Source organism: Hibiscus syriacus, unplaced genomic scaffold (genome assembly GCF_006381635.1).
Source record: "Hibiscus syriacus cultivar Baekdansim isolate YM2019G1 unplaced genomic scaffold, ASM638163v2 tig00113156_pilon, whole genome shotgun sequence".
NCBI lineage: Eukaryota > Viridiplantae > Streptophyta > Magnoliopsida > Malvales > Malvaceae > Hibiscus > Hibiscus syriacus.
In genome coordinates, this window is record NW_024063446.1 from 47,602 (window position 1) to 67,540 (window position 19,939).

The 19,939-nt window shown below is 35.5% G+C and overlaps 1 protein-coding gene and 2 pseudogenes across 4 annotated transcripts; all 3 read left to right on the forward strand.

The window, feature by feature from the left end:
- Positions 1-1,727: 1,727 nt before the first annotated feature.
- Positions 1,728-8,626, forward strand: LOC120185994 (annotated as a pseudogene).
- A 1,186-nt stretch (positions 8,627-9,812) lies between these two features.
- LOC120185989 (pyruvate kinase isozyme G, chloroplastic-like) lies at positions 9,813-13,925 on the forward strand. 4 transcript variants are annotated; one of them, XM_039190052.1, is made up of 13 exons: positions 9,826-9,899; positions 9,982-10,229; positions 10,313-10,591; positions 10,679-10,844; positions 11,267-11,401; positions 11,507-11,617; positions 11,713-11,801; positions 11,918-11,980; positions 12,198-12,373; positions 12,695-12,797; positions 12,928-13,091; positions 13,315-13,423; positions 13,685-13,925. In XM_039190052.1, the coding sequence occupies exons 2-13, from the start codon at positions 10,002-10,004 to the stop codon at positions 13,796-13,798; spliced, it is 1,737 nt and encodes a 578-aa protein (XP_039045983.1). In that variant the 5' UTR covers positions 9,826-9,899; positions 9,982-10,001; the 3' UTR covers positions 13,799-13,925. The 4 variants fall into 4 exon arrangements, with proteins under 4 accessions (XP_039045986.1, XP_039045982.1, XP_039045985.1 ...); XM_039190051.1 differs by having other exon boundaries at positions 9,814-10,229; XM_039190054.1 differs by having other exon boundaries at positions 9,814-10,229; positions 12,943-13,091.
- Positions 13,926-15,128: 1,203 nt separating this feature from the next.
- Positions 15,129-19,400, forward strand: LOC120185996 (annotated as a pseudogene).
- Positions 19,401-19,939: the final 539 nt, after the last annotated feature.

The window sequence follows — 19,939 nt, forward strand, 5'->3', positions numbered from 1 at the left end:
TTAGTTTTAGTCCATTTTAGTATCTACATTTTTTTTTCAAAATCTACTTAAAGTTTAGTTTTTGTTTCATTTAGTACTCCGCCATTAAAAACTTTAGTTTTTGTTTAATTTAGTATCCCGTTCAAATTTAACATTAAGTTTTTGAAAAAGATTAAATTTTAGATATTAAAATGAAACAAATTATAGTTTACTTGTTAAATGTGTTAAATTTTTTAATGGTGAGATACTAAAATGAAACGAAAACTAAGTGTTCGATTTTGAAAAAAATAAAATTTTAGATACTAAAGTGGGCTAAAACTGATAATTTAAGTACTAAATTAGTAGTTTACCCTTATTTTTATATTTACTGTACATACTATTCTTAAAAGTAATGATTACTGTTAATTAAGTAGTAATAATTAACTTGATTATTAAATTCAACAATTATTGTCAATTCACTTCAATCTGCATCATATAATTGTATTTAAGTATTAAATTATTACTATCTGAATATGTAAATATCTCATAAAAGGAATTGATATAAAGAACCATACATGTTCATAATAATAATATAATAATAATAATAATAATAATAATAATATAAATGACCATACAAGTGTTCTATTTAGTAGTAAGTCACAAAATTAAAGTATAAATAATAGGGTAAAGTAAATTTTAAGTTTGGATTTTTTTCCCTTCAAAATGGTCCATGTATATTTTTTGTTTATATTTTATAATTTTGGGTGTAACTTTTCTATTTTTTATCATTTGATAAGTGACACTATGAGATTATGTATTAGCAAAAATTGTTTAGGACTAATTTAGGAAAAATAATTTAAGAATCAATTGAAAAGTATTGTTAAATTTAGGACCAAAGTTTTATCCCTGATTCAATAATGGTTAAAAAATTCTGATAATGGAATTTTAAAGGGTAAAATGCACTAGATGCAATTAAACTATACTTATAATTTTTGGTAATTGAACTTTTAAAATTATAAAAATATCTTTAATTTTATCATTCTATTATAAAATGATCACCGTAACATTACAAAATAATCATTAAATTTATTAAATTATTAAAAAAAGATAATTTATATTTCTTGAACTAATAAAAAGTCATTAAATTTTCAAACTATTACAAAAATCGTTAAATTTACCAAGATTTTTTATTATTTTTATTATTATAACATATGACCATTTTGTAATCATTTGAAAAACTTAATAACCATTTTGCAACTTTTAAATTTTATGGTAATTATAATTTGGTAACTGAACTTTATTATATCTTATATTTTACTCACTGCACTAAAATATTTTTCAATTTTCTCACTTAACTTAATACATTTTATGGTAAATTATAATTTTTCTCACTCGACGTTAAATAATTAACGAAGTTAAAACGGTTTGTTATATAGATGCAAAACGATATAGTTTTTGGTGAAAATTTTATTTTTTTTTAAAAACGTCATCGTTTTTAACACCGTTAACTGTTTAACGATGAGGACCAAAATGAGTAAGAGTAAAGTTCAGCAATAAAAAAACTCAATGTATTAAGTTCGGTAAGAAAAGAAACTTTTGAAGTTCTGTGAACAAAATAGGAGTAAGTAAAGTTCAGTGATGAAATTTGTAATTTACCCAAAAGTTTAACATATTTGAGCACACTTTAGTGATATTTATGAACTTTATCTAATTTTAAAATAATAATAATAAATAAATAAATAAAAGAGGCAAAATGGTCGCCGTTGGCTTCCATTTATTGTTTCTATATTCTTCTATCAAAGCCTCGGCTGAACGATTACTGATATCTGGTTCTCTGGTTTCTATTAATTTATAACTGTTCTTCTTAGAAGCTGAAAAAAATGGAGGAATCGGTGGAGTTACCAGGACGTTTAGCTATTCTTCCATTCAGAAACAAAGTTCTATTGCCTGGTGCCTTTATTCGGATTCGCTGCACTTCACTCAGCAGGTCCGTTTATTTTTGTTTCTTCTGATATTTGACTAAACTTTTTCTATTGAGATGTGATTTTTTCTTTCTCGTTTGTTTCCTTAGAAAATTACAGCTGGAACCATTTTTATGGCTTCAAAACTATGAATTATGACCCTTTATATGATTATTCTTTTCAAAACATCAATACAGAGCTTTTCAAATTTTGTAAAGTTACAATATCAGGCTTGATCGGTCCTACTTGTTGTTTCTCACACTGATGCTCTTCTCTCGGGAAACTTTTGCGGGTTTAGAAATTGTCGACTTTTCTAAGTTTATTAAAATTTATGTTTGTTTTAGCCGGATACTAAATATGAAGCTGGTAGATTCAGGAATCGGTTCTTTATTTGCTCTTTTTGTAAGCTTGAATATTAGAGAATAAAGCGGTTTGACTACGCAGTGTGAAATTGGTGGAGCAAGAGTTATGGCAGCGAGAGGATAAAGGATTAATTGGAATTCTTCCGGTTCGTGATACTGCTGAGACGACCCTCCATGGATTCCATGTTTTCTCAAGGTGGTTGTTTTGTGGACTTGTTTGCTATCAAAAGTCCAGTTTCCACTGTTGAAAAGAACGTCGATAATAAGTGAGTTTGAACGGTTTTTTTCTGGTGCAGGAAGTGAATCAGGTGAGCGGAGCTCAAAAGTTCAGGTAAGCACATCTGATGCACACAAGGCTGACGGGAAAGCCCTCCAGAAGTTATTCATTGGCATGGCAGGTACTTTTCTATCCATCTTCTTCTATCATTTTCTTGCTTTCATATTATTGTCTCGTCGTGATTCAGAAAATCTTGTAATTTACTCATTTAGTTCCTTCATGAGGTAATTCTCTACTTATGGTTCTGGATTATGCTTGTACATATATCAGGGGAGTGGCAGCACGTGCTTTGCATCTGTCAAAGAGGGAGAAACCAGTGGAGGGTGACATACATTGTCGTGCTTGAAGGTTTATGCAGATTCAATATAGAGGAACTTAGCACACGAGGACCTTACTGCACTGCAAAGATATCTCCACTTGAGATGACTAAGGCTGGTAAGTTGCTATAAGGTTTTTTTTCTTGTGTAAGCATAGTTCTGCTTCTATTGCATATATATTTTCGTCAACAAATCTCTTTCTGAATCTCTAGTTTCAGAATAACAATTATGTCCTATTGTCTTTGGCTACAATTAACTCTGGAATGTTTGGAGTAGCATTCCAGATTACAACCTGTAATTATTTTATTATAGTTGCAAGATTTTTTTTCAAAAACATTTAATGGAATGTTGTTTATGGTTATGTCATACGTTGGTTTTAGGCTATGTTCTGATCTGTAATTCTATGTTTTAACTTGTTTAGAGATGGAGCAAGTGAACAAGATCCAGAGTTTGTAACACTTTCTCGCCAGTTCAAAGCAATTGCCATGGAGCTAATTTCTATTCTTGAGCAGGTAAATTTGTAACCTACTATTTTCACTTCTTAGTAACTTTTTTCATATGCCATAAATCCATTTAAGAGTGTTAGTTCTCTTGTTGATTGAAAACTTCGGTTAGGTTTTATGTTGTCATTCTAGTGATACTTCAAGTCCTGTGCTGCTTGTAGAAACAAAAACTGGTGGAAGATAAAAGTTCTTTTGGAGACACTTCCTTTTCACAAGTTGGCTGATATATTTGTTGCTAGCTTGAGATGAGTTTTGAAGAGCAGCTCTCTATGTTGGATTCCGTTGATCCTAAAGTAAGGCTTTCGAAAGCTACTGATAGTTGACAGGCATTTGCAGGTGTGTATTGTACTTAAGGTTAATATTGTCACTTTAATTCTTCTTATGGACTTATTCCATTCATTTAATGATTTACTGTGCAGTCTATACGTGTAGCAGAGAAGATTACACAAAGGTTGAAGGGCAATTATCAAAATCACAAAGGAATATCTTTTGCGACAGCAGGTTAGCTTTCTTACTTCTGCTACTGGTATTGTTATGGAGTGGAAGTGGAGAGCACTACAGATTTTGGCAGTTATTGAGTTTATTAAAAAATTAGGTTTTTTTTTTCCAGCTGTTTCTATAGCGCCAGTAGAGGAGATATAGTCCACATGCAATTATCTTTTTGGTGGCTTCTGATGCCTAGTTTTTGGTGCTGAGTTGGCTACTGAAAAAATGTTACTTGACAGTTACATATTTTTATAAGTTTTACAGCCTAATTATTCTTCATCTGACTATTCAATATATTACAGATGAGAGCAATAAAAGAGGAACTTGGAGACAATGATGATGATGAAGATGATTTGGCTTCCCTGGAAAGAAGATGCAGAATGCTGGGATGCCTTCAAGCGTCTGGAAGCTTGCACAGAGGGAGTTGAGGTACTTTGAGATAACAGTACAAAGGGTACCATTATGTTTGAATTGAATGGCAAAAAGGTATTTTTATAGCATTCCAATCCTGGGATATTAATGGAAGCTTTAAAGCAAATTATCTTTCAGCATTCAATTTTTTGGTGATGATATCACAGGCCTTTCTTGTTTCTCTTGTTTCTATGTGATTCGTACTTGTTACTGTCCTATATTTTAATTGGATATGATGTATAACATGGTTCATCTTTTTATTTCCATTTCAGGAGGCTTAAGAAGATGCAACCACAGCAACCTGGATTTAATAGTTCACGTGTTTACTTGGAGCTTCTTGCTGATCTGCCTTGGCAGAAGGCCAGTGAAGAACCGGAATTGGACCTAAAGGCTGCAAAAGACCAACTTGACTTTGACCATTATGGTTTAATGAAGGTCAGCAACGGATTATCGAATATCTGGCTGTTCGCAAGGTTGTCCAACAATCTAGATCTTCTTGCATTGAAGGTTAAATCTTGTACTTCCGCTTTTGAAGTTTTGATATGATTTTTTTTCTCAGCTTAAGCCAGATGCAAGAGGTCCAGTTCTATGCTTTGTTGGCCCACCTGGTGTTGGGAAAACATCATTAGCATCATCACTTGCTTCTGCTTTGGGTAGAAAATTTATACGTATATCCCTTGGTGGTGTTAAGGATGAGGCAGATATCCGAGGACATAGGAGAACATACATTGGAAGCATGCCAGGGTCTTATTGATGGATTAAAGGTATAACCAGTTTTATGAATTAGATATTCTGCTCTATTGCATACTGTTTTAACAGATTGTGATTGAGCTACCTGTTGATTAAGAATTAGGTCTGCAGGGACATTATTATCTGCAACTTCATTAGCTGTCAATCGCTGGTCTTAAATATGCTCATTTTTATTTATTCAGCTTGTATATTCTACCATTTCGTTCTGCAGTGTGCTGAGTGATTCTGTGCTTTACTGCATTAGTGTATGTTATTGTGGGGAGTGATGGTGCTTTTTTGCCTCATTGGTCAGTTCAAAAACCTGAAAGACATTCTAGGGATAATGAAAATTGAGTATAAACATCCTCGTGGGAACATTTATTATTCAATGACCTTTGTTCTTACCATAATGGTCTTTTTACCTTTTGGCCTCTAGAGAGTAGGTGTTTACAACCCAGTCATGCTATTGGATGAGATTGACAAGACAGGTTCTGATGTGCGTGGTGATCCCGCTTCAGCTCTGCTGGAGGTTCTTGATCCTGAGCAGAATAATCTTTTAATGATCAGTATCCTACTTTCTCTAAGTCTAGATTAACATGATGGACCTCAATTTAAAAAATATCATTTTTAACGGTATATAAGGTTGTTGAAGAGTTTACATGTCTATTTTTCATCTATTACCTTCATCATTAACATTTCATTAATGTCAGTTGATCCCTTGGGGTTCTTTAACTGAGGTTGATAGCTATTTGAACGTGCCCTTTGACCTATCAAAGGTGATTTTTGTGCTACAGCAAATAGGATGCAGCCTATTCCTCCTCCGCTTTTAGATAGGATGGAAGTCATTGAGCTGCCTGGATATACAGCCGAAGAAAAGCTTAGAATAGCCATGCAGTATTTGATCCCAAGAGTCTTGGATCAGCATGGATTGAGTTCTGCGTCCCTTCAAATTCCAGAGGTATTCGTCACACCTTCATCTTTCTACATTTTGAAGCGGTTCCTCCCTGATACTGAGATGCTTTGAAAATTTTGTCAACTGGTCTTTTTGCATCCCTATCACCTCTATGGTTGAATAACCAATTACATGACAATGTATTGAGATCTGCACAGTATTGCCTTTTTTATTCTCTCCAGAGTCCAGAGATGATCTCTAAACTGTTTCGTTTTCAACATATGACAAAATGAAGCTAATTTTATTTCTTGAACTCTTCTGTTAAATTTTAGATTGAGATGTTAGAGTAAGACATTAGATAAAAGATGCAATTTGATCAGAGTATAAGCATTAATTTTTCTGTATGATGCGTTAAAGTTTATTTTTCTGCGCAATCCTACGCCTAATATTACGTGATCTTCTCTTAATGTCTTTTTTTGGTTATAGGACATAGTTAAACTTGTCATTCAGAGCTACACCAGGGAAGCAGGTGTTCGTAATCTGGAAAGGAAGTTGGCTGCCTTGGCTCGTGCTGCTGCAGTAAGAGTTGCTCAGCAAGATCGTGCCATATCATTAGCAAAGATTTCAGAAGCTAACTTCTCCACTGCTGGAAAACAGGCTTGCTGAGGGACCTGAAATGGAAATGGAAGTCATTCCCATTGGTGTAAATAATCATGAGATCAAATGCATTCGGAATTGCCTCACCTTTGGTTGTTGATGAGGCTATGCTGGAAAAATATTGGGGGTAATTATTCCTCATTTGACTCTTATCAGGGCATTCATTTTTTACAAGCCTTATCATTCCCATTTGTATATCTTTGCAATTGTTGTTCATTTGGTGTCCTATTAATGTGGTTAACCATCAATATGCCTTTTGAACTTAAACTCTGGGGAGGGGCACACTTTTCATGGTATTAAAGCTTTCAAAAACGGGAAGTGAGTTGACTAAAGATTTGGTTTGGAGTTCTCCTTTCCTGCTGCTTCAGCTTAAGTTTCTTTATGTATATATATCCAATGACTTGAGTGTTAATGGTTACTGCATTTGAGCTCATATTTCTTTATTAACATGCCTAAGGTGTTTATTCTCTCTAATGTAGCCTCCTAGCTTGATGACCGAGAACCGCAGATCGTGTTGCCACTCCTGGATTTTCTGTTGGGCTTGTTTGGACCAATTTTGGAGGGGAGGTTCAGTTCGTGGAGGCTACATCAGTGATTGGAAACGTGAATTGCATCTTACCGGACAACTTGGTGATGTTATTAAAGAATCAGCCCAGATAGCATTGACATGGGTATCCTCTCTTAAACCACATATTTTCTACATTTGTGTTGTGTAAAATTCATCGTCATCAATGCTGCTTCTGATGATCTCAAAGTTGCCAAGGGAAATCACTGCTAATATGGGTGTTATAATCTCTTGAACCACAATTTTCTTTCAAAACGCAATCTAATCGATCAACTTTATCGATTGACAATCTGAATCAATATGGGTGTATATGCCATATATGGGTTTTTATAGAAAGATTCCCTATTTTTCAGGTAACCAGGGCAGTGGATCTTAAGTTGGCAGTTGCTTGGAAACTAATCTGTTGCAAGGCAGAGATATTCATATACATTTTCTGCTGGGGCTGTTCCGAAAGATGGCCCTTCAGCTGGTGTGACCCTCGTAACAGCGCTAGTTTTCACTGTTCAGTGAGAAAAGTGTAAGAGCAGATACAGCAATGACTGGAGAAATGACGCTGAGGGGTCTTGTGTTACCTGTTGTGGTGTCAAGGATAAGGTATGTATAGTGAAACTATTCCTACTATTTCTTTTGGCCAGCAAATAATATGTTCACGACATTGAGTGATAATATATTTTTGATATGTTCGATTTCATCTCATTTTTACAACCGGATAATATCCAGCAACAAACAGAGAGACCCGAAATGCTGCCTTTGCTTCTCATTTTTTCCGATACATCTTGTTTCTGTAATGTGAAATTTGCAGGTTCTGGCTGCACACCGTTATGGTATCAAGAGAGTTATTCTGCCAGAGAGAAATCTCAAGGACTTGGTTGAAGTACCTGCAGCTGTGCTTTCCACTCTAGAGGTAATTTACGCCACTCCATTTAAAGCAAAAATGTTAAGCACGTCAACATGTAACTAAAATTCGGTCATGTTGACTGCACATACGGCTTTGCCGTTGGTGCGAGTTCCCAAGGCATTTCCTGTTACACCTTGGAATAATATAGGTGACTTCGATCAGATTTGAATCTCAAACTCACATAATTACGATGGTCGAGAGAGTAAAACTGAATCGAAGTAATCCTCTTTTCGCTCACCGTGTATAACATATTATATTGCCAGATTCTGGTGGCGAAGCGAATGGAGGACGTATTGGAGCATGCGTTTGATGGGGGATGTCCCTGGAGACATCGAGCAAAATTATGACAAAGCCCTCAAACTCAAAAGGCACATCTAGCTAACCCGTCGTGGCATGTGACCGGTTTATTCGGCTTCGATTGATCTAAAGGAACATGTAAATGAAGTTAGCTGTTAATGGCCCGGTGAAGAGAGGTTAAAACCCTCCGCAAATGGGACTTCCTATATAGGTGTGTTTTCGAGTACCCCTGATTCGGAAAATTGCTGATCGTCGATCGTATTTTCCCTTTGCTCTGCTGTACTTCCGAGGCAAGGTATCCGATTCCATCTAATTTATCTGCTCTACCTTTTGGTGTTGTGTATAATTTATAGCCATGCAACGTACATTTACTTTTAACTTCCAATTAAGAAATACGTTAACATGATTTCCATAAACGATCAAATATTAGTATTTCTTGAATAAGCTCATTTTCTTCATTTACTTTAATATATATAAGAGCAAGGACAACGATAAGGGTATCTCGAAAATTCGGGAAAAACACTTTAATATATATATATATATATTATTAATTTAGTTTTAATTAAAAATAAGTCATAAATTATTTAGGTTAAACTTTAAATCCTCTATCCATGCCTCTAAATAAATTAAACTTTTAACCAACTATTCATGAATTTTTGGATGGAAAGTTTGTTTATATTTGTTTATTTATTGAATGGACATGAATGTGAATTTTTGTTTGTTAAATTAAATGAGTGAATACGAATAAAGTGTTTGCTTGTCTATTTATGTTCGTGAGCGTTTATATTTGATTATTTATGTTTGTTTATATTCATTCGTTTATATTTTGCTCTATCTCTATACATATTTGAAATATTAAGATTAAATAAATTTTAATCTTACATATATTAATGTTTTAAATTTTAATTATTTAAAATAAAATAAATACTCAAATCAATTAAAAAATATCAATTTTAGAAATTTTTGGTGAAAAAAATTCTTCTCAAATATAAATGTAATTAGGTTTATGTTAGTTTACGCTCGTTTATGTTCATCTATGTTTGTTTATTTATGTTCATTTATCATTTTAACGAACGTATATAAATAAACATAAACAACATAAATTTCTTAATAAACGAATACGAACAATAAATTTTGTTCATTTAATTGTTTATGTTAATTCTTTTGTTGAATTAAAGTTAAACGAATGAATATAAACATATATCGGTTTGGTCAGTTAACAATCGTATCTATCCTCTCAATTTCTCATCTCATTTCAAAAATTGACAATGTTCCTTCGCATCGACCATCATTAATTGTCGCCGCCCTTCATCGCTCCGACGACCATCTAGTGCTAAAATTTACAAGCAGTTTGGTCCGTCGGATATAATCTTATATTTATAGTGATCAAAATGAGAGAGATGCAATAGTATAATGAACAATGATGAAATTTACCAACATATTTATACTAATAATAATAATCTAACAAAATATCTTTGAATAGCCAAGTGTTCCCATATACTCTTCACTAACATCCACCACCAGACGGGGGACCAGCAAAACACCGACGGCGCCACTTCGACAACGACTGCTCTCAACTCCTTCGAGTCCTCAACTGTCTTAATTACACACCCATCTCTGTTCCCTCTCTAAAAAAAATCTTCCTTTGCTCTTCTCTGCTCTGCTTAGGTGATTTTTCACTTCCAAAAATGGCGGCTATCACTACTCTCTTAACCGACGCTTCCGTCGTCTCCACCGCCGCCGCTGATTTATCGTCTTTCCGTAGCATAACCGACCACTCCCTGTTTGAATCCGGAACCAATCGGATTAATAAACGGCGTCTCTTCATCTCTAGGGGAGACTCATTTTTTCCCATCAGATCCATGCAAAACATCCAAACCGGAGTTGTTACTTCCACCAACGGCCATTTCAACGCCGTCAGTTTCGGTTTTCGTTTCAGACCTTTTTTTTCAAATTTCTTTTTATGTATTTGTTTATGATTGTTGTTTTCGATTTTCAGGACAAGGTGAAATCTCCGGCTGAGGTGTTGGACGGTGAGGGTTTAGGACAAATGCAAATGAACTCGAGTCCTCGGAGGAAAACCAAGATTGTCTGTACCATCGGCCCTTCGACGAGCTCGCGTGAGATGATTTGGAAACTGGCCGAGGCCGGAATGAATGTGGCCCGATTGAACATGTCCCATGGAGACCATGCATCTCATCAGAAAACCATTGATCTAGTTAAGGAATACAATGCTCAATTCGAAGACAAAGTTGTTGCCATCATGCTCGACACCAAGGTATATCCATCTTCACGCAACATATGTTCATGTTGAATGGAACAGCTGTCTGATTGTTGAAGTAAATCTGATTTGTTCTTTATGCAGGGTCCCGAGGTTCGAAGTGGCGATGTTCCTCGACCGATTCAGCTTAAAGAGGGTCAAGAATTTAATTTCACTATCAAAAGAGGAGTTAGTACGGAGAACACCGTCAGCGTAAACTACGACGACTTTGTTAACGACGTGGAAGCTGAAGACATACTCTTGGTAGATGGTAAGAAGAGATTTCATTTTGATGTCTTTGTAAGCTTAAGCTGAGTTTTTGTATTTTGATTTAGAATCCTTGTTTTTCAATGTATGATGCTATAAACTGAATCGGTTGAATAAGTACAACGAATTGTTCGTATCAGTGATACAATTAATTGCTTTTGTTATGTTATATCCTCTTGGATAAGTAAAATCATTGTCTGTTAACCTCATCCTGTTATCTTCTCCTGCATTTAATGTTTTTGATCTGTAACATGAAGAAACCGGTGATTCGGTTATGCTGTTAAATTCGTTTTCACTATATGTTTCTAGTTGTTCATATCACAATGACTGGATCGGGGAAGTATTTGCTAATCAAAAGCACATTTTTTGTCAAGTTTTTACTTTTACACGTAAATTGATGAGTTGATTCGTGTCTCTATATGCCAGGTGGAATGATGTCGTTAGCGGTAAAGTCAAAGACAAAGGATTTGGTTACCTGTGAAGTAGTTGACGGCGGAGAACTGAAATCAAGGCGTCATTTAAATGTGCGTGGAAAAAGTGCCACTCTGCCGTCAATAACAGGTTATTCATGCAGCTGTTTCTACGTTCTGCGTCCTTAATCATGGTCAACTCTTTCCAATTTTGTTTGCTAATCAAAATTTTGGATGTTATGCATCATGTTCACAGACAAAGACTGGGAAGATATCAAATTCGGGGTGGACAACCAAGTTGATTTTTATGCTGTTTCTTTCGTGAAGGATGCTAAAGTAGTCCATGAGTTGAAAGATTACCTTAAAGGTAAAATAATTCTAGTTTAACTATAAAGGGTGCGTACGATATTATTATATACGGTTTCCACAATTGTCACTGTTTGTTACCGAACTCTTTTGCAGGTTGCAATGCAGATATTGATGTGATTGTGAAAATCGAAAGTGCTGATTCTATACCAAATCTTCACTCGATAATTTCCGCTTCTGATGGGGTTTGTTTTGATATTCCTGAACAATGTGTTTATCTCAAAATGCTTTAGAAGGACATGTAGACTGAGATTTTGGTATCTGAACTGAAACTTTACTGATTCCATAGACTTCATTTTAGGCAATGGTTGCTCGAGGAGACCTTGGAGCCGAACTTCCAATTGAGGAGGTTCCTTTATTGCAGGTAAGTTTTGATTCTTGATGCGTCTCCTTTTAACTCTGGATGAGAAACTAGGTTTAATAAATGCACGTGCCATCTTTTTTCCCCAAAAAAACTTGAATGGAATGCTATACTGAGAACGATGAAGTGGTGTAAACCCGGTATACTTTCCGTAATTGAGAAATTTATGGAAGATACATTTCCAAATATATACCAACTTGTCTTGTTGTTATTCTAACAGGAGGATATCATCAGAAGGTGTCGCGATATGCATAAACCAGTAATCGTGGCAACAAACATGCTTGAAAGTATGATTAATCATCCTACGCCAACAAGAGCCGAAGTTTCTGACATCGCGATTGCTGTTCGAGAAGGTGCTGATGCAGTTATGCTTTCTGGTGAAACTGCACACGGAAAGTGAGTTAACTCGGCTAAAATTTGTTTCTAATCTAACTGAGCGGTACTTATATTCCCCGGTTATAACTTTTATTATATTTTCAACTCTTCCTCTTTATCTATTTGTAATTAATATAGTTAGAAAAAGCTTGATCTCGTACAAGTGTGTAAGCTGATATTTAGGTAATTGTTAGATGTTATTAGGAAGACGTGCTCTCCGCTAGGATCGTTAATGCTTGGTCGTTTTAGATAACTTAATCTGACATATACATTATGACATAATTTTTTTGGTATTTTCATCTTAAATGTTGGCTAATTTTCCATTGATGACAATAATCATAGGTATCCGATTAAAGCTGTTAAAGTTATGCACACCGTGGCATTGAGGACAGAGTCAAGTCTTCCAGTCAGTGTTATGCCTCCGGTTCGTTTTAATGCTCACAAGGTAATCGATTTTCTGGATTTGCTAAATATCAATCAAGTTTGTTTCGTTTGCCGTGTGCCGTGATAATACATATCATTCAATTTCTTAAGCACCTTTTTATAGTTTTGCTTTCCTATCCCGACCTTGTTAGGGCGTTCTTTTGCAGAGTCATATGGGTGAAATGTTCGCTTTCCATTCAACAACAATGGCTAACACTCTTGATACACCAGTCCTGGTTTTTACAAGAACCGGATCCATGGCTATACTATTGAGTCACTACCGTCCTTCCTCTTCGATCTTTGCCTTCACAAACGAGTAAGTTTTAGTAGCTTTACTACGTAAAACTATTCTTTTCTCATTATCTGGATTTGGTTTTGATGAATGGTTGCAGCTTGGCTTCATTATGTTGTAGTTACGGTTCCGACAATCACTTTACAGCTGAATGATAGTTTAATTAAGAAGTGTTTAGGTATTCCAAATTAGAACTTGTTTTCGTTCCCTATTCTCACTATTGTGCCATAATTTTTGTTCTTGGCAGGGAAAGGATTAAGCAGAGACTGGCACTTTATCAAGGTGTGATACCGATATATATGCAGTTTTCAGATGATGCGGAGGAGACGTTTTCCCGAGCACTCAAGCTGTTAAGGGTAAATATCCTATCTAGATTCTTCAGTTCTATATGTTTGTAACCCAATTTAGGGGGCTTATCAGAAAGAAGAAAGATGCTAGCGATAAGCTGGCACTCCTTCCGGAATCCGGATGGACTATCCGGATTAAGAATACCCCAAGATTTGTGTTGTGAAAGTCCTGTGTTTCGATTCAATTTTAAGAGTCTTATGCACTTCACAGATAGACTAAATTGCAGTGCATGATAAGCTTTTGTTATACAAAATTTCTATGACTTTTAGGACAAGAATTTGGCGACGGAGGGGGACTCTGTTACTCTCGTCCAAAGTGGAGCACAACCGATCTGGCGTCGCGAATCCACCCATCACATCCAAGTTCGAAAAGTCGAACCATGATTCTCTTATGCAAGAATAAAGACTCTTTTTCTTGTCACAAGTTCCTAAAGAGTTGGTAAAGACACTCTTTTTCTTTGTCACAGAAGTTACTAAAGTGTTGGTAAATGATATACATGTACTCAATTTTGTTTGTAATTTCCTTTTTTCGGTAAATAAAGATGAAAATTGTGACAATTCTCTAAATAATATATATATTTGAGCCAAATAACCATCTAAGATGCTACAACTGATGATGGAATCTTTGATTGCAACCACAACTCCAAACCCTCCCTCGTTGCTCGAACGGTTCTTCAAATGAGAACCGAAGGAATTGGACAGTACTCAAGCGAATTGATGAGTTCCGGTACCAGTTTGAGCCGAGAACAGCCCCCGCAATGCTTCTCCGCGCTTAATGATTCTGGCCAAAGTCCCCAACTGCTCTTCGAGCGTAGTCAGTGCCACACCTACAGAAAGCGTTTGAACATTCAGATTTCAGACTCCACTTGAACCTTGTTTTATGGTGCTCTCTCATGGAGATTCTTGCTTTGACGTATATCGATCGTGAACATACTTTTCGGTCTTCTTGCATCATCTCGAGTGTCACCGAGGATAGCCTTGAACTCTTCTTTGACAGTGTCAAGACTACTTTTCTCGTCTTCGATCAATTTCCTGAATGCGACTAACCGAGGATTGGCTTGATCCAAGCAAGCAAGAACTGTATAGATATCCTCTGTTTTTGTACAGTGTAGCTCCAACTATCTGGCCTATATCGCTCTGACTGCTGCATATGCATGAAAAGATTAAGCCTTCTCGTTTGGATTTGAGCCGGACCAGACCTTGGTCGAATTTTATTTTGGGATTCGGGTTCGGGTTTTGTGAATGATAAGATTAAGTTTGGATTTAAGATAAAGACTCCTAGTCCGATCCTAGATAATAATATAATATAATATCCTCTGGATTATATATATATATATATATATATATATATATATATATATATATATATATATATTCAACTAATTTTTAATTTTGTATGAATTAAGTGACCTCAGTAGTTAAAAAAGATTATTGTTATCTTTAGAGATCTCATATTCGAACACCAACGGTTGTCGGGATTTTGAGCTTTTATTGTTAAATGATTGGGTGTCTTTCGAACATATATTACCACTTATAATCGTCATATATTAATAAATATATATATATATATATCGAGTCAAATTTGATCGGATGTCAACTATCGGGTGAGGTCAAATACTCATCCGACCCGACCCAAGGCATTCCCAGCTGTTTTTCTATATCTATAAAGACCGAAATGTCCCTTGACCTGGCCTGCATATCTTTACATACAACGAACTGTTCAAAGCTCTTTTTAATTTTTAACTTCCTTTTTTCCTTCCAAATTATCTCCTTCACCGAGGCTTTGATCACCGAACTGAAATCGAACGCGAACGCTCTCTATTTCTCCAGATCCGGTCCCGTCGCCGGTTTCAGCAACCTCCGATCCAATCAGTTCACCAATTGATTTCACTTTATTTAGCGTGTTACGCGATCCACTGGATCGAAGATGCCGGTGGCCGCTTCTGCAATCTACTTCTTGAATCTGCGCGGTGACGTCCTCATCAATCGTCTCTACCGCGACGATGTCGGGTAATTCTCTCTTTTCTTCTTTTCAGTTCTAGCTACTATTAAATTAATAGATTTAGGTAACCGTAGTATCACCGTGAATGAATCGAGGTTTCTCCGAATAGCTAGGTTTATATTTTTCCATGAGACGATGGAGTTTTGCTGAGTTTTTTATTTTAATTGTTTTTTATTCGTATAACTTTTCATTAGGGGAAATATGGTGGATGCCTTCCGAATGCACATTATGCAGGCAAAAGAACTCGAAACTTGTCCCGTGCGACAGATTGGAGGCTGCTCTTTCTTTTATATGAGAATTAGCAATGTTTACATCGTAATTGTTGTCAGCAGTAATGCTAATGTAGCTTGTGCTTTCAAGTTCGTTGTTGAGGTAGTGGAAGATTTCTTGTTCTTTATGTTTAATATGAAAAGATTAGCCTCGTATTCCATTATAAAAATGTGCGATCCTTATCATCTGTCACAATTGATGCTTGCATTTTTTCTTCCCTTTTTGCAGGCTGTTGCTTTGTTTAAATCATATTTCGGTGGTGCTTTTGATGAAGATGCTATTCGTAATAATTTCGTTCTGATTTATGAATTGTTGGATGGTATGTATTCAATGACAGATGAATGCTTCTCCTTCAGCATGCATTGTCTTTCTTGATTTCTAGCATGTTTAGATTCTGTTTCTTTTGGTTTGAATCATGATATTCTATTGCAGTGCTTTATTGTACATTTGGTGGTTAGCTATGATTCTTGACTTTTGGTCTTATGGATTGTGATAGTAAGCTTGGTTTACTTTGTTTTTACTAGTTGTAGCTGCTGGAAGATTGAAGATTGCTTGTAGATTCGGTTGATAAAAAAACTGAAAACTAAATAATTACTATAGGCATTTGTTTTGTAGAAAGGATTCAAGGAAAGAGAAAATCATTTAAGGCTGAGTTCATTTGAGTTACTAAATGTCTGATTCATTGATTTTCATTGCAGAGATTATGGACTTTGGCTACCCACAAAATCTTTCTCCTGAAATCTTAAAGCTTTACATTACTCAGGAAGGAGTTCGGTCTCCATTCTCATCCAAGGCAAGTTATATTTTGTGAGTTATGGATTATTGTATTTGAGGATTGATGCATGAAGGCGATGCTTATATGGCATATATAGATTTAGTTTGTGCTTTCATTTTCATGTAAAGTTACATTATAACTAACCATTTCCATTTGCGGTGTGGAACAAATCATTAGCCTTCAGATAAGCCTGTTCTAAATGCAACTTTACAAGTCACAGGTGCTGTTGGCTGGCGAAGAGAGGGACTTGTTTATAAAAAAGAATGAGGTGATCTTGCTTCTGAGTTCTGTCAAATTCCTTTCTATATTGAGTGTGGCTGTTCAATGGTATTAACATTTGTTTGTTTCAGGTGTTTCTGGATATTGTGGAAAGTGTAAACCTACTGATGTCTTCAAAAGGTTGATACTGGTTATGTCAAGTGTTTTTATTGATGTCTGCTTGCTCTAATATAAACCATTTTGTGATTGCAGGCAGTGTTCTGCGTTGTGATGTTACAGGGAAGATTCTTATGAAGTGCTTCCTTTCTGGAATGCCTGATCTGAAATTGGGCTTGAACGATAAAATTGGGCTCGAGAAAGAATCACAATTAAAGTCCCGTCCTGCTAAGAGGTGGCTTCTAATTTTCTGCTATTCTCATCCTTTTATTCTCTGCCTTCTTCATATATCATCATCTTGTTTGCTTTCTTGTCAATGTTTTTATGATTAAATTTGGATTTTTTATGGGGCTTTCTAAAGGGTTACATAAAGTGCCCACTTTATAAAATTTTGTATACTCTGGTTATATACTGCTGTCGTTGCCTTTTAAGTCAATCTTCTGATACTGGTTTCAGGGCAAGCAAGTTGAACTTTCTAACTTTTAATCTCTTACAATGCTGCTACTTATTGCAGTGGCAAGACAATTGAGCTGGATGATGTTACTTTTCATCAGTGCGTAAATCTTACAAGATTCAACTCAGAAAAGACTGTTAGTTTTGTGCCACCAGATGGTGAATTTGAATTAATGAAGTAAGCTTAGAAGTCTTATCCATTATATATCTTGTAGTTCAAGTTTATGATATATAGTATCATGCAGAGCCAAGTTTGGTGAGTTCCATGTTATCCGTAGCTTGCTTCTTATGCTAATGCAGTATGCCCATTCTCAGCGTCAGCGTGTTAATTTTAGAATGATTTTGTTGATCATATAGATCCCATGAACCTAGAAACCTGGATATACTTCATGAAAGGGAATTCTTTCGACAATACATAATTCTTTTATGTATGCATGATTAAAGTTCCTTCTAACTTCTTGTCCGATGAATGCTTAGGTACCGAATCACCGAGGGAGTTAATCTTCCTTTCCGGGTTGCCAACAATCAAGGAGCTTGGTCGAACACGAATGGAAGTAAATGTTAAGGTTTGTATTCAAACGTTTTCGAAATTCCTATAATATGGAAGTTTATGGATCTGTAATTGGCTTTTTATTATCAATATTTTAGGTTAAAAGTGTCTTTGGAGCAAAGATGTTTGCTCTTGGGGTTGTCATCAAAATTCCCGTTCCAAAACAGACCGCGAAAACTAGTTTCCAAGTAACATCAGGTCGAGCAAAGTATCAAGCTTCTATTGATTGCTTGGTTTGGAAGTAAGTGTTTTAGTTTGTTAATATAGCATATCTTCTGTACTACATTTTTATGTTGAAATTCTTGCTGCTTGTTTTTTTTTCATCACAAAGTGGACCAGCCAAAACGATAAGTTTGTGCTGCAGCCATCTGGTTGCCAATTATCAGTAGTTTTCACTCTACTTTGCTTCGTCTCTAGATTGACTAAAGCAATTGCTCAATGTTATATTCGTCTGGTATTTTAGGATAAGAAAATTCCTGGGCAAACAGAACCAACCTTGAGCGCAGAAGTGGAGTTAATTTCGACGATGGTAGAGAAGAAATCTTGGACTAGGCCGCCAATTCAGATGGAATTTCAGGTGCCAAAATTGATTAATATTTTACTTCTTGATTATGTTGAATTAGTCTGCTTGTTTTAATGCAATATCTTTTCGAGTATAGTAAAGGAAAATATTAGATACGTTTTAGTTCGTGAGTTATTTGTAATCCATGTCAGTGGTACTTTAGGCTCCCTTTTTTACCCTCCTAATGATCCTTGAATTTCCATGCATGCTAGATGAATAGAAAATTGGAACTTTGGTTTTTTTTTTTTGAGGGGGGGGGGTGTCAGAACAATTGGATGGTCAATGGAGATAAAAGGAAGAACCAAGGTCCTATTTGATTAATTACATTTCATGAAAAATGCCGAAGGCCTTGATTCTTCCTTTTAACCAAATGTCTATGAAAGCCTTCAGACTGGTAAAACACATCCGTAACTTATTTGTGTTTTCTTCTCAGGTTCCGATGTTTACAGCCTCTGGTTTACGTGTCCGGTTTCTTAAGGTGAGCAATAAGCATACATATTTTTTCTGAACGTACAAGTGATTCCTTTAGGTGAAATTTGCTGAATTGCCTTAATCGTCGTTTCACAGGTTTGGGAAAAGAGTGGGTATAACACAGTCGAATGGGTTCGCTATATTACCAAGGCTGGCTCATACGAGATCAGGTGCTAGAAAACGTGGGATCGGTATGGTGAGGTTGTACAAGAGAAACTTCAGCAGTGATGATGATATTTACTCCCATGAGTCCGCATTTCCCTCCTAAAGGATGCGGGCTTGTGTTATACTTAGATGAATTTAGTAGGCATTTTCTTTTCCCCCATCATAGTGGAGTATTTGTTTATATGATTAGATTTGAAGAGTGGGTATTGGTTATTGTGTTTCTCTTGTAAAGGCTAAGCCCTTTTGTTCACAAAGCTCTGTTATTTGTTTGCGATTGCATGTTATCACAAATTTTGTTGTAACCATACACGGGTCTGTTTTAAGACGATTATGATTGGGAGAAGGTTGAACCTTTTGGGTTTTTGAGTTCGAGTTAGTTTGACATTGCTTTTGAAATCTTACACGGAAAAAGTTGTTTTTAAATTTAACTATTTAAAATAGATGTAAAAACGTATTTTCAAAAAGATTATGTGTTTTAGACGCTATGTTATAAGATTTAAAATATTAATTTAAAATACATCTAAATTTATTAGCATTATTTTTAGGGTAAATTACGCGTTTAGTACGTAAACTTTAGTTTTTTAAAATTATATTTAAAATTTATTTTTGTTTCATTTTAGTATCTTGTAGTTAAAAACGTTATTTTTTTCATTTTAGTATCTTGTTTAAAATTTAACTTAGGTAATTTTCAATTGAAAAAATTGCTTTATCCCTAAAGAAAACCCTAAAAATATTACGGGAATTGCATTTCGTGTGGGCTGATGGACCTAGTGGCGTACGTTGAATTGTTGCGCGAACTACGAAAACCCAGAGATCCATTTCGCGTGTTTCTTTTATGCCTAAATTCTTTGAAAAGCGTCTAACCGCCGCCCACCTCAAGAGACCCGTTAAGAAAAGGTCAA